The sequence below is a fragment of the Adiantum capillus-veneris genome, chromosome 27 (assembly GCF_014529385.1).
Source record: "Adiantum capillus-veneris isolate H3 chromosome 27, ASM1452938v2, whole genome shotgun sequence".
Lineage (NCBI taxonomy): Eukaryota > Viridiplantae > Streptophyta > Polypodiopsida > Polypodiales > Pteridaceae > Adiantum > Adiantum capillus-veneris.
Genome location: NC_140957.1, coordinates 57,000,498 through 57,014,982, shown reverse-complemented (window position 1 = coordinate 57,014,982; position 14,485 = coordinate 57,000,498). Strand labels below are relative to the sequence as shown.

The 14,485-nt window shown below is 43.8% G+C and overlaps 1 protein-coding gene across 2 annotated transcripts in view; it reads left to right on the top strand.

Annotated features, from left to right (window-relative positions):
- LOC147422029 (phospholipase D delta-like) overlaps positions 1-14,485 on the top strand; it is a 139,816-nt gene that overhangs the window by 80,789 nt on the left and 44,542 nt on the right. For both annotated transcript variants that reach the window (XM_086503196.1, XM_086503197.1), the window contains exons 8-9: positions 1,220-1,368; positions 1,467-1,640. In XM_086503196.1, coding sequence (XP_086359322.1) covers positions 1,220-1,368; positions 1,467-1,640 — 323 coding nt within the window. The remainder of the gene's footprint in view (positions 1-1,219; positions 1,369-1,466; positions 1,641-14,485) is intronic.

Sequence of the window (14,485 nt, the reverse complement as noted above, 5' to 3'; positions counted from 1 at the left end):
TAACAGCTCTGATCTATGGCTTTAAGGTTTGGTTTTGATCATTCTTGCTGTCATGTTAAGCTGCATTTTCTGTGATCTGCTTATTTTATAAATTAATATAATAACAAATATAAATTTTATTTTTATTGTGGGTTCAGCCTCGGTGTCCTTTTCCTGGAAGTAAGCACCCGTTTGGTAACTTCTATGTTTTTTGTTTTTATTTCTTATATTTGACATGTCTATTTCGCATAAGATCGACATCTAAAACATCATAATGCGCCTTGTTTGTTTTCAAGCCTCATTTTGCTGGCAGTGGCCTCTTATCTCCAACGGTCTAGCTTATCTTAGCTGAGTTTATATTTCACACTTTATGTATTGCACCTATTATGTCTTAATAATACGTTGTTGTTTTGTCACTTGTTGTTTTGTAATTTCTCAACCTCCTTATCCTTTACGGCCTGAGATTGAGCACACTTAAATGTCTTGAAATGAACTCTACAGTGATTTCTTAAAATTCCACTCAAGTTTTCATGTATTTAATAGTAGATTGTATCTGAGCGTTTTAGTTGAAGTCCTTATCATAGTTGAATGTGCCCATTACCATTGATTGACGGCTGAAACTTACCATGCGCAAGCAGCACTAACTGAAACGTTTGATTTTGAAACAACACACACTATTAACTTTGAGCATAAAAGGGCAGCCAATATGTACAGGATTGATGTGCAACATAAGACATCCCAGCTATTTTTGGATATTGTTTGCTGCATTGTGGATGGTTTATTATGTGAGCAGATGGATCACAATCTAAACTTCATACACATTCTCTGTAGCTTTTAACGTTAAGATAGAAGAAAAAGTAATATAAGGAAAGATATATGCTTACTTTGGCGGTCCTGTGTATCCACAATTGCGAAAGCTCCAGGCATTTACATAGCCAAAGTCAGGACTATCAATTTACCAGGTGTGAACAGATTCTTGTTTTGGGGGGGGGGGATTGTGTTGGCTTGGCTTAAAACAACGAGCTTCCATCACATTCAAGAGTAACCATGGGGACTGTTGACTCTTCTACTTGAGTTTTACAGGAGGTTTTGTCTTGGCAAATTATTTGAAGTCATTGATGTATGTACTCTGTAGCAACAGCATATTCAGTGAAGTGAAAAAAGCACTACAGTACTCAACCTTACATTGTTTTGAGGCAGTGAAACGAAGTCTTTTGTTTTATTGATTTGCATTGATTAGGTGCCAATCACCTTGTTCCAATAGAGCTTGCTTTGAAGATAGTAAGCAAGATAAAGGCAAATGAAGATTTCCGTGTGTATGTTGTGATACCATTGTGGCCTGAAGGTGTTCCTACTAGCACATCGATGCAGGAAATTCTATTTTTTCAGGTGGGATGAGATGTATTTTTGCATTCAGAAACTTCAGACTGTTTATTGATAATGCTCTAGTATATCAATATTGACTTTACTTTTTCTGGTTAAAACAGAGTCAAACTATGGAGATGATGTTTACGCTTATTGCAGATGCATTGCGAGAGACAGGTAAAGAAAAGGATCATCACCCCACCGATTTTCTTAATTTCTTCTGCCTCGGAAATCGGGAAGTGGTGCCTGAGGATGGATCAGCACCTACAACGCCAATTGATGACAAAAGCCCTCTGGTGCGTCATATTGTTGTTGTTGGAAAATCAAGTTGTAGTTTTTCTGAGCTAGTGCAAACATCAGTGGTCATTCCTGATACTAATCAATATTTTGAGAGTTTGGTTGCCAACACCTCCGTTTCATAATGTGTGTAAAAGGAGATTGGCACACAAGGTTTGATAGCATCATAAACAAAAGAAAAAAAAAAACAAACTCGTACAAATTGAGTCGACTCATACAACAGGATCTTGGGTATCTTGAAAGAAGGGAATATTTTGCAATTGAAGCTAGCCTCCCTACGTGGTCTCAACTTTTTGGAGCACTGCTTGCTTTGCCCTCATCTTTTTTGCAAAGACAAGATTGAGTTCTCTCGTCTCGTCAGCAACTCCCTTCTCTACCCCTCCCTTTCCTGCTCTCTTCAAAAATCTATGTGAAAGTGGCAGTAAAAAACTGAATCTGATGATGAATGGGGCAACACCCTGTGGGATGATAGCTCTCTCCGAGTGTGAACACTCACCTGGGCTTGAAGAACTTGAGGTAGATTCCCCTCCGGATCAGCCACAAATGAATTTTGGCAAGAGGGTAGTTGACGTGGTGTGTGGGCTCGACCACCTCAACATAAAGAAATTCTGGCATGGATATTTGTAGTCATAACTTCTTCGACTTGACAGATCGCATCATTGAAGACATGCATTGGAAACATGAAGATGCTGATTGCAAGTATCAGGATTTGTTAGCGGCCTATGACGACAAAGGTAGGCGCCATCCAGATCAGCCTATTAGCTTTGGAGTCTTGGCATTGTTTGGAGAATCATCTCTCCCATTTGCTTGGTGAACTCCATCATTCTAGAAGGGGCATGCATTATCAGTGATTTGTACACATCTTTGGCAGCACATCGGCTCCACACCATTTGCAGATGAAGTTTTATATTACATAGAGAGGGAGGGTGATAGTGTCAAAGGTGGTAGCGGAAGATGCAATGAAGACAAGAACTGGCTCGTGATCCGGTGGGTACCTCGACTCCGATCTAGAACACCTGCAATGCCAAACACATGAACAAGACACACCTGTGGAGAAGAGAGATCATTGAGGTAGAGAGAGACATGACATCTGAGAATGAGAGAGAGAGAGATCTGGGAAAGGCTCTCCATGCTGATAACAATCTGCTCATACAAGTGACCAAGTTAATGGATAGACTGGAGGACAGTAATATGAACTCTAACACCCCCTCTCAGATCGTGGACGGGAAACGAGTCCAAGGAGCTGGAGTGAGCAATCTGAAAGTGTAAAGGGGGGGTTTCGTGGACGAGGATATCTGCTACAGAACTTTGGGGTCGAATCAATACATGACCGTTGTATCATCCAACCACTACCCCGAATGACGTCTGGGAAGTATAATGTTGTCCGCTGAAAGTAAAGTCAGCTCTATCAAGAATCTCTTCAAGCCAACTGACTCACAAGTCGCACAACCTGCATATGCAGAAGGTAGTGCTGCTGAACGTTCCAAGAGTATGTATGTCACGAGAATCTGTTGCGACACGAGAGAGAGATTCACCAAAAATACTTCACAACTTTAAATCACAGATCAATTCGAGACGACACAGCCCGGCATAGTTCCGTGTCCTGAGTATTGTCCCCAACCCTAAGTCTAGAATCTATCGCAACACGAGAGAGAGATTCACTGAAAAATACTTCACAAGTTTAAATCACAGCTCAATTCGAGATGGCATGGCCCGGCATAGTTCGGTGCCCAGAGGCATTGACCCCAAAACTTGGCGTCCCCTTCGGTATTTCTCTATTATATTAAATCTTGAGCACAACACAACTTCCATAGGGGTCCGCTGCTCTCAAACTCTGCGTCCAGATGCTCTGAAGAGTGAGGCCCTTGGGTCCTTTTATTCTTACAAGGGATGTCAAAAGGAGAGCCCCAAAAGCTTATAAACTGAAAAGCAAACAGTCCCAAAAGCAACTCGTCCTAAAAACTTGTCAAAAAAGCAGTCAGCGCAGATTAGGGAAATCCGTCCAATCTGCCACGTCAGCAACGCATTTCACGGAAGTCCGTACTGCCACATTAGCTGCACGTTAGCGTGTTTTATGGGCTTCCGTACTGTCTGCCACGTCATTATTTGCCGTACAATCTCCACATTATCCCTTGGACAGCAATGCCACGTCATCATTTTGTAACATACTCCCCTCTTGAAAGAATTGTAGTCGCCCTTGATTATGCTTGTAAAATCAGACATAAGCCATAAGCCAATCCAATAGACAGTCCAGTAGACACTGTCACAAAACGGGAGCGTACACGAGCACTTAGAAATCTGAAAAATAAAGTACTTTGCAAATGTGAGAGAAGGGAGAAGATCGACACAGTATTAGGGACCAGAAGATAGGCTGGTCCCCCCCCCCCCCCCCCCCCGTCAAGAGTATTCTTTATTTAGGGAGAATTCGTATACAAGCACGAGAACCCGAGGAAACCCCTCTGTTCTGTAATCTTAGACCCGAAGGTTGTTCTTTCCCGTAAAGGGCTTAGGCACAAGGCCGTACTTTCCCGTAAGGGACTTAGGCGCGAAGCCGTTCTTTCCGAGAGGGACTTAGACGCAAAGGTCGTACTTCCCGTGAGGGAGGATTCCTGCAAAAACAACCACACAAAGCAATACTCGCGATGTGTAATCGACAAATTATACCTGCTGCTCCTCGCTCGAGAAAGCGACTTCCGCACTCCGTCGGCACACGAACTCTCGCGAAATCAGTCGCCGGCACTTGCTACCAGATTCTCCAGCGCTTGCACTTCTGGGTTGTTGCGATCCCTCCTTCAAAACTGAACGCTACCTGCCTCTTTTATAGGCCTTGGCACTCGGCGGGAATAGCGACCCCAAAAAGCAAGAACCGGCATCCTAGAGAGAGGAGAGAGAGAGAACACTACTGTCTGTACAACCTTGTGTAGCTTATTAGCGCAGAGTTTTTAACGTAGGCTTTTTTTGTGGAAGAGCAATGCTTTATGTTATTTTTAAAAGGGCTTGTAACTTAAAAGTGACCGACCACTTTATAAAATAAAGTGTGAACTTGTTTAAACTTTAAAAACTCACTCAGTTAGTGAAAACAATGCTACACGAACACATTCCAGGCGTCCCCGGGTGCAGAACACGACGCAGATGCAATGCAGACATAGATTCCTCGCGGGAAAGCATCTGCCCTCCCGCGAATGTTCTTGCTTTTCGTAAAAAAGCTTCTTTGAACCCATCTTTATTCTTGTGCTTGCGTTCTTACGCGTATTTTCTTACTCAGTTCCGATTTCCTTCTCAGCCTACGGAATGCCCCTTTTCTGATGCACCCGTCACCCATCGTGTGACGCATCAGGGGCACTCGTAACCCGGCCCTTTCCACCGAACTTACGGAAACTCCTTCGCGATGTTTACCGTCACCCATCAAATGACACATCAGAGTTGTCCGTTTTTGATCGCACTTCCTGTAGCTACAATCTTTTAACAGTTCTTAGTGTACACAATAAAATATCCTAGAGAAAGAAATTAATCATTAAAAATTAGAAAATAGTCCAATTAGCAACATCCCTCTGGCTTCTAAACAGTTGACCTCAATTGTAGTGCTTGAACATATACCTCCAGTATCTCAGGATAAGCTGCTAATTCCTCCTGCGTCATTCACTGAGCTTCTAGATTCGAATAGTTCTTAAACTTAACCAAATACTTCCGTGTTATTTTTCTGGACTTGAGGGGCTGCTCCTGATGACTTACTATCTGCTTCGGTTGGATTATTTCTTTTGTTTCCTCAACCTCAGGAGGTTCCTCAGCACTAGGCTGACTCGGAGGCGGTCCCACATACGGCCAGAGTAAACTGACATGGAAAGCATTATGGATCCTCCAATTAGGCGGTAGCTCTAATCGGAAGGTGACATCATTCACTTGCTCAGTGATCTTAAACGGCCCATAATAACGGGTAGAAAGTTTTACCACCTTCCCCTAATGAGACGCTTGTTTCTTAAGTCTTGCCTTCTCAAACTTGAGTAAGACTAACTGTCCGACTGTTAAGTCTAGATTCCTCCTGTGCTTGTCTGCAGCTTTCTTATGCTTTTCCTGAGAGCGTAGAATAGCTCTCCTAACTTGCCCGTAGGCTGTGTCCAAATCCCGGACAAATTCATCTGCTGCAAAGATCTTATCCTTAGTTAAAAGGATCGGTGGAAGCAAAGGCTTACCATAGAGAATCTCAAAAGGTGATTTCCCCGTCGATGAGTGGATGGTATTGTTATTCGCATACTCGACAAGAGGCAAATATTTCTCCCAGTCAGATTGCCGGTCTGAGACATAAGATTTTAACATATCCAATACTGTGGAATTGGCTATCTCACTTTGCCCGTCCGTTTGAGGATGGTAGGCAGATGAAAAATTCAACTTCGTACCAAGATTATCCATCAAGGCATGCCAAAAATTTCCTGTCATGCGAGGATCTCGATCACTCACAATAGACTTAGGCATTCCATGATGCTTAAAGATCTGTGCCAGAAAAACCCTAGCCATATGATCTGCTTTGATCGTTTTCTTGACTGGTATAAAGTGTGCTTGCTTGCTAAACTTGTCCACAATGGTCCAGATCGCGTCATTTCCAGTCTGAGTTCTAGGGAGGTCCATGGCAATACTTTCCCAAGGTTCATTAGGCACAGGCAATGGTTGTAGCAACCCAGGCGTCTTATGCCGATCATACTTCACTTTTTGGCAAACCAAGCGTTCCTTGACATACTTATCAATGTCTGCTTTAAGACTAGGCCAAAAGAAATATCTTTCCATTGCTAAGGTCGTAGGGAGAATACCCCGATGACCCGCATAAGGCGAAGCGTGTGCTTCATCCATGATCTTCTTTCTTAATGGTTCCGCCACACATATGGCCTGATGGTGGTAGAGATAACCGTCCCGAATGGAATAGGGAAACTCATTCTCTCCACGATGTAGCTTTCCCCAAACGGTGGAGAAGTTTGGATCATTCGGATACAAATCCGGTAGTGCTTCTAATTCTTGGTGATACACCGAACTGATAGCGTTCACCCTTGGCCGCCTAGACAATGCGTCCGCGACCACATTCTTACTCCCAGCCGTGTGAAGGATCTGGAAGTGAAACATAGACAAAAAGTTTGCCCATCTCATCTGCTTTCAGATAGTTTTCTTTGCGTAAGAAAATACCGCAAACTCTGGTGATCAGTCTTGATCACAAAATCCGCTCCTAGAAGATAGTGCTTCCAGTTGGATAAGGCGTGAATCACAGCCGTAAGTTCCTTTTCATAGATTGATGCATGCAACTCTACATCCTTAAGCCGTCTGCTTTCGTAGGCCACTGCATGGCCTTCTTGGTTTAACACTGCTTCGATGCAATCGCCTGAAGCATCGTAGTGAACCTCAAATGGTTTCCTTAAGTCAAGCACTATCAAAACAGCTCCATGGCTTAGCAAGTACTTGAGCCGATCAAAAGCTCCTTGTTGTCTCGATCCCCATCTGAAAGGAATCTTCTTCTTTGTCAAATCATGAAGTGGTCCTGCTACATGGGCAAATCCTCGGACAAACCTTCGGTAATACGAAGATAATCCTAGGAAGCTACGTACATCATGTACCGTAGTGGGAATAGGCCAATCTTCTACCACTCGGATCTTGGCAGGATCCATACTCACTTGATTGTGAGAGACTATATGGCCGAGATAGCGTATCTCTGAGAGAAAGAACTCGCTCTTCTTTGCATTCACATCCAACTCATGCTTTCGCAATTCTTGAAACACTAGGTCCAAGTGCTTCCGATGTTCCTCTTCTGACTTAGCGAAGATGAGTATGTCGTCAAAGAATACTCCTGTAAAAGCTCGATACGGGCTGAAAATGCGGTCCATCATGCGATTGAATGTCGCAGGAGCATTGGTCAAGTCGAAAGCCATTACCAAGAATTCATATAGTCCAAAGGTTGTGCGGAAAGCAGTCTTATGGACATCCTCAGGGGCGATCCGTATCTGATGATACCCACTCTTTAAGTCTATGCGACTAAAGACACTTGCACCCTGCAACTTATCAAGTATATCATCAATCTGGGGGATCGGAAAGCGATTCTTGACCGTGATCTTGTTTAAAGACCTATAGTCTATGCACATTCGAAATGTGCCATCTTTCTTCTGCACCAGTAGAACTGGAGAGCAGTAGGGTGACGCACTTGGCCATACTAACCCTTTCTCTAGAAGCTCGTTGACTTGCTTCAAAATTTCCTCTTGCTGAGCAAGACTCACCCGATAAGGGGGTTGATTGGGAGGCGAGCTACCCGGTATAAGATCTATGCGGTGATCTTCCGGGCGTACCGGAGGTAGTTCATCAGGGAGTGTTTCCGTGAAACAATTTTTGTACTTTTCAATAAATTGAAAACGCTTAATTTCCAGACTAGAGAGTGAATCCCCACTAGTTTTATCCTTCTCACGTGCAAAAATCAAGTAAGCAAAAACACACTTCTTCATTTCTTTCTTAATGGAGATCTGACTTACAATTGGGAACTGCCAATCTCCTACATCAGCATGAATCTTTATTTTCTTACCCCTATGATCAAAAGTGAGGGTCTTTTCCACATAATCGAGGACAGGTGTCATGTGGAAGTGCCATGGCATACCCAAGATGATATCACATCCCTCGATGGGTGCCATCAAAAATGATTCACGGTCCTTGTACTCGCCAATCTGAAGATTGAGCTGTCCTTGCACGGGAGTTGCATTGGTTGTCAACCCCTCGAATGCCGATCCGGATGTAACCGGTGTGCCAAGCTGAGCCGGTGTGAGGCACAAACGTTCTGCAGTATCCAGGGAGATGATTTTATCCGTGGATCCTGGATCATAAAGAATTAATACTCGCTGGTTGTTCAAAGACCCCCAGCCCTTCAAAAGCTGACGCTTTCCTTTCTCCGTTTCTGTGTTTCCTTGAACATCTGGAATAGAGTTCAGGCTTGGTGGAGCGGGTTCCTTCCTTGCTTTATCTTCCCTCGTACGGGCGTGTTCTTGCCGTTGCTGCTTTAACGGGCAATCCGGTTTCATATGTCCTTTCTCGCCAAAGTAGAAGCATCTTCCTTCCTCTCTGAAGGTTTGAAGTTGAGTAGGAGAGAGATACTTAGTTCGCTTTCCATTGCCCTCTGGCTTCTTAGAATGATCATAGTCCCTAGATGGAGGACGTTTTCTTCCTTGGCCTCCTAAGTCATCGTAGATCCCTCTTTGTCTCGCACGGTAAGTGCTATGCTCCATTTTTCTGGGCGTCCCAGTTGAGTGCAAATCCTCAGCAATGATTGTTGACTCCATTATCCTCTGAAGAGTGTCATGCGGATACACTTTCATACTCTTTCGAAGCTGTGATTGGAGACCCGCTTCGAACTTTCGTTTCTTTTCCTCGTCGGCAATCTTCATGAAGGGAGTGACCTTCAGAAGAACCGACCAATACTTGTCCACATAGGTCGCGACTCTCTCATGTTCCTTTTGGGCGAGCCAGTCCCATTCCTTTCGTATGTCCTGCTCGAAGTCAGGCGGAAGAAATTGTTCATAAAATTCAGATTTGAATCTCTCCCAAGTTTTGGCTTGAGAACCTTCCAGAATCTTGGCTAACCACCAATTACTTGCCGTCTCCTTGAGGTGCATCCCCACATGGCGCAATTTGGATCTTTCTGTGAAGTGCCCATTGGTAAAGGCGACTTCAAACTGTCTGATGAAGGACAGTGCTTTGGAGATATCTGTCCGTCCGTTGTAGGTTTCGAGCTTGATGTCCTCGCCTGATTTGAAGACTCTCATGCGATGTTGAGACTTGCGACCATGCTTCTTGAATCGAGGCTTATCTTTAGGTTGATGTAGGGTAGTAGTAGTAGCGGCTTCCTTCTTTTGGCGAGACGATTGAGAAGTAGAAGTATAATCAGGAGAGTAAGATGGAGATGAGATAGAGATGTCCTTGCTCTCGTCCAGCAAAGAGAGTGCTTTTTCCTGGCCTTTCCTTGGAGTAGGCCGTTCATTCCAATCCGAAGATCCTTTGTGCACCTCGGCACGTTCTTCTTCTCTTTCTTCTTGTGGTCTGGATGCCTGGCTGCATCGGTTCCATTCGTTCTCTTCATTCCACCCAAAAGCTTTTGGAGATCTGGCAATAGTAAGATTTGTTTCAAATCCGCAAGCTGAGCTCGCACTTGTTGAAGCTCCTCTTCAACGCTTCTCCCTTGGCTCGACATGGTTCTTCCCGTTCTTCCCGGAATCGTCCTTCTTTGCAGAGAAAGAGAGGAGTCCGAGCTCTGATACCACTGTCACAAAACGGGAGCATACACGAGCACTTAGAAATCTGAAAAATAAAATACTTTGCAAATGTGAGAGAAGGGAGAAGATCGACACAATATTGGGGACCAGAAGATGGGCTGGTCCCCCCCCCCCGTTAAGAGTATTCTTTTATTCAGGGAGAATTCGTATACAAGCACGAGAACCCGAGGAAACCCCTCCGTTTGTAATCTTAGACCCGAAGTTCGTTCTTTCCCGTAGGACTTAGGCGCGAAGCCGTACTTCTCGAGAGGGACTTAGACGCAAAGGTCGTACTTCCCGTGAGGGAGGTTTCGTGCAAAAACCACACAAAGCAATACTCGCGATGTGTAATCGACAAATTATACCTGTTGCTCCTCGCTCGAGAAAGCGACTTCCGCACTCCGTCGGCACACGAACTCTCGCGAAATCAGTCGCCGGCACTTGCTACCAGATTCTCCAGCGCTTGCACTTCCGGGTTGTTGCGATCCCTCCTTTAAAACTGAACGCTACCTGCCTCTTTTATAGGCCTTGGCACGCGGCGAGAATAGCGACCCCAAAAAGCAAGAATCGGCGCCCTAGAGAGAGGAGAGAGAGAGAGAACACTGCCGTCCGTACAGCCTTGCGTAGCTTATTAGCGCAGAGTTTTTAACGTAGGCTTTTTTTGTGGAAGAGCAATGCTTTATGTTATTTCTAAAAGGGCTGTTCACTTAAAAGCGACCGACCACTTTATAAAATAAAGTGTGAACTTGTTTAAACTTTAAAAACTCACTCAATTAGTGAAAACAATGCTACACGAACACATTCCAGGCGTCCCCTGGTGCAGAACATGGCACAGATGCAATGCAGACATAGATTCCTCGCGGGAAAGCATCTGCCCTCCTGCGAATGTTCTTGATTTTCGTAAAAAAGCTTCTTTGAACCCATCTTTATTCTTGTGCTTGCGTTCTTACGCGTATTTTCTTACTTAGTTCGGATTTCCTCCTCAGCCTACAGAATGCCGCTTTTCTGATGCACCCGTCACCCATCGTGTGACGCATCAGGGGCACTCGTAACCCGGCCCTTTCCACCGAACTTACGGAAACTCCTTCGCGATGTTTACCGTCACCCATCAAATGACACATCAGAGTTGTCCGTTCTTGATGGCACTTCCTGTAGCTACAATCTTTTAACAGTTCTTAGTGTACACAATAAAATATCCTAGAGAAAGAAATTAATCATTAAAAATTAGAAAACAGTCCAATTAGCAACAAACACTGACTCTAAGTACCGACATACTAGACAGCATAAATATAGCACTTGTACAAAGACTACAGTCGCATCACATCACATATCAAATCAATCACATAAAAATTCATTCCAAATCTCAGGCCATGACTACCAGCAACGTATTTAGTAATCGCATCTAGATTTATCCAGGACCTCACTAATGTCGAATTAACTAATCCTTATTGCGATCATGTCTATAGAGATTTTCAAGACCGAAATGCCACAGTCATTTTGTCAATCATTCCACTCGAGCATTGTCGTGTGCGAGTAATCATTTCTAGGGATCCCATTTCGAAGTACTTCTTTCATAAAGTCATCCAACATAGTACTGTGAGCACATCAGTATCTCTGAAGTCCAAAGGGAAATCAGTGACTTTATTCCATCCAGGTAATTTGTGACAAAAGAGCGGAGTAACTCCCCTCTTGTGAAGTCCCACCTGCACTAGATTCAACCCACTGATCTGTGGGAACTCTTGGAATAGCCACAACTAGACCAAAAAGCGTCGAGGTAAAGTTCCAAATCTGAGGAGTATCTGCTAGTTCCTCCTCCTCCATCCAATTCACATTTAATGCCGGATGGTTCTTAACTAAGAACCACCGTTCACTTTACCTTTCTCTTTCCTGTCTTGGAAAGCCAGTATGTATTCCTAAACGAGTATCTTCTCGCTCTTTTTCAATTCAGGTTCATCCGGGAGCGATCGCCGCTCCAAAGCCATAATCTCATTCATAATCTTGTTATCTGCTTACAAATAACAGGTTCTTCCATACAACATTGGTTTCATCCAAGAATTCAAAATCTTCTTTCGAAAAGTCTTATTTCATAAATTCATACAACAAAATAATGCTAATTCATCCATAATGTTCTATCTAAAATCTGTTCTGGAACGAGCATCTCCTCGTCCCGTTGTATTTCCATTATGTCAGTCGTCCTTATTCTTGTGCCTTGTTGGGGCACCGTGCAACGATATGTCTTTGTTCTCCACATTCAAAACACTTTCTCGCTTTGAAATATTCATCTTTATGGTCTTCTGTCAGTCGAGGTCGTGTATCTTTCTGTTCTTCTGTCAATCGAGTTCGCGTATATGTCTGTCGTCTGCTTCTGTTCTGACTTGTCGAAGGTTTATCTGGTGGGTAAGTCTAGTTATCCGAATGCATAGCGAATCCCCGCTTAGCATGTCCCATCAATTGTTGAATGGACTCTGACTTCTTCTCAAGACAGTAGTCTCCAAGTTCTCTGGGAAGTCCACAACAAAACCTCTCTATCTGCTCCTAAAATTGATCTTCTTGAAAGAAGAGGTTGGAAGGAAATTATCCCAAAATCTTTCAATAGTAATCATCCAAAGTGTCACCTTTGATCATTCGAAGGTGGTTCCAATCGGTTCTCACATCTCGTTCATACTCTTGAGTGAGCTATGAAGAAATACAGAGTTTCTTGAATTTCAGCCACTCTGTCGGTGCTTCTTTTCTTAATAAAGGAGTGGACCACCATGTCCGTGCATTGCCTTTCAGAAAGGATGTTGCTCGTCTAATCTTGGAGTGCTCTGTATAGCGGCCTCTAGAAAAAGCTGTATCAAACTGTTGGATAAAAGGCTAAAACCTTAGGAGCATCTTGAAACCCTGAAAATGTTTCAAACTTTCCTCCTTGTCCACCTCTTTGAATTCCTTGGCCTTCTTGCCCTTGTTGTCGAGAAAATCATATTGGCTTTGTAGACGTGCTTCCTTTTTTAATAAAACATATATTCAGCTCGTCGTTTCTTGCCCTTCTGTCCTCATCACTCGAGTCAAAAAAGGATGAGCTATCCGAGCTGTCAGAAGAAGATGAGGACGAACTGGACAATGCTTCGAAGCATATACGCTTCTTTTGTTTTCTTGCTTTCTCAAACAAGGATTTTCGGCCCAACTAACCAGGGAAGTCAATTCCCTTGTTACGTTTCTTCAATTGCTTCTCCTTTGTCCCAAATAGTTGGTTAACTCGTTTTCTGACAATGTCCTCGTATTCATCTTCAGTAAACATCCATGGGATAGGAGGTTTCTTGATTGCCGGTTTTATTGGTGACTTAATGGCTTTCTGCCAATGAGTATGCACTTCATCCATCGGGTGCAGGGTCAAAAATTTGGCATACTGTGGATTCTTGGCAAACTGAAGCATTTGCTTTGCGCACTCATCAACCTGCTGTTGACGTTGCATCTCCATGAGTTGATACTGCAAAGGCCGAGGTGGCCCGTACTCATTCTCTGCTATTCGCTTGAATTTGCCGTACCACCTCCCGCTTCAGGGGTGGCAGATGGAGTCGTCTGATGCTTTTCGGAATTCATATGTGCCGCGAGAAGAAGAATCGGATTTCGTGGTAGAAGAGAAATCATCCGCGCTCTGATATCAATTTCAGAAGCTTGGGCACCCCCAAGTCTAGAATCTGTCGCGATAGGAGAGAGAGATTCACTAAAAATACTTCACAACTTTAAATCACAGTTCAATTCGAGATGACACGGCCCGACGTAGTTTCGTGCTCAGAGGTATTGACCCCAAAACCTGGCGCCCCTTTCTGTATTTCTTTATTATATTAATTCTTGAGCAAAGTACAACTTAGGGGTCCTTTGCTCTCAGACTCTGCGTCTAGATGCTGAAGAGCGAGACCCTTGGGTCCTTTTATTCTTACAAGGGATGCCAAAAGCAGAGTCCCAAAAGCTGATAAACTCAAAAGCGAATAGTCCCAAAAGCAACTCGTCCTAAAAAATTATTAGAAAAGCAATCAGTGCAGAATATGGAAATCTGTACAATCTGCCACATCAACAGCGCATTTCGCGGAGTTCGTACTGCCACGTCAGCAGTCTGTCAACGCGTTTTACGAGCTTCCATACTGTCTGCCATGTCATCATTTGTCGTACAGTGTGCCCACGTCATCCATCGGGCGGTAGTGCCCACGTCATCATTTTGTAACAATGTATTCGTACTGAGGGTAAAAAAAGGCATAGAACTCCATCCTCGAGGAAAGAGTTGAAAATGTGCACCTCCCGTCATATACCACATGCGTGAAAACTCCAAGCTGATACGGAAGTCCCAGGGAAGGGACAACCGAGGCTGCTAAGGAACTATATGTTCGATGACGAAGAACCAAAGAACTGTACCAACCATCATACAGAATGCTAATTGCTAATCTGTATCCAAAGGAACTGAGTGTAACTGTAATTGATCTTCATCTGTCTGGAACACCGCCCAAGAGAATATCACCCCTCTCTGAGTGAATCAGGAACAAACATCGAGTAGAAAAGGAACACACATCAATACTGAGACTACAGCTAACACGGCAAGATCA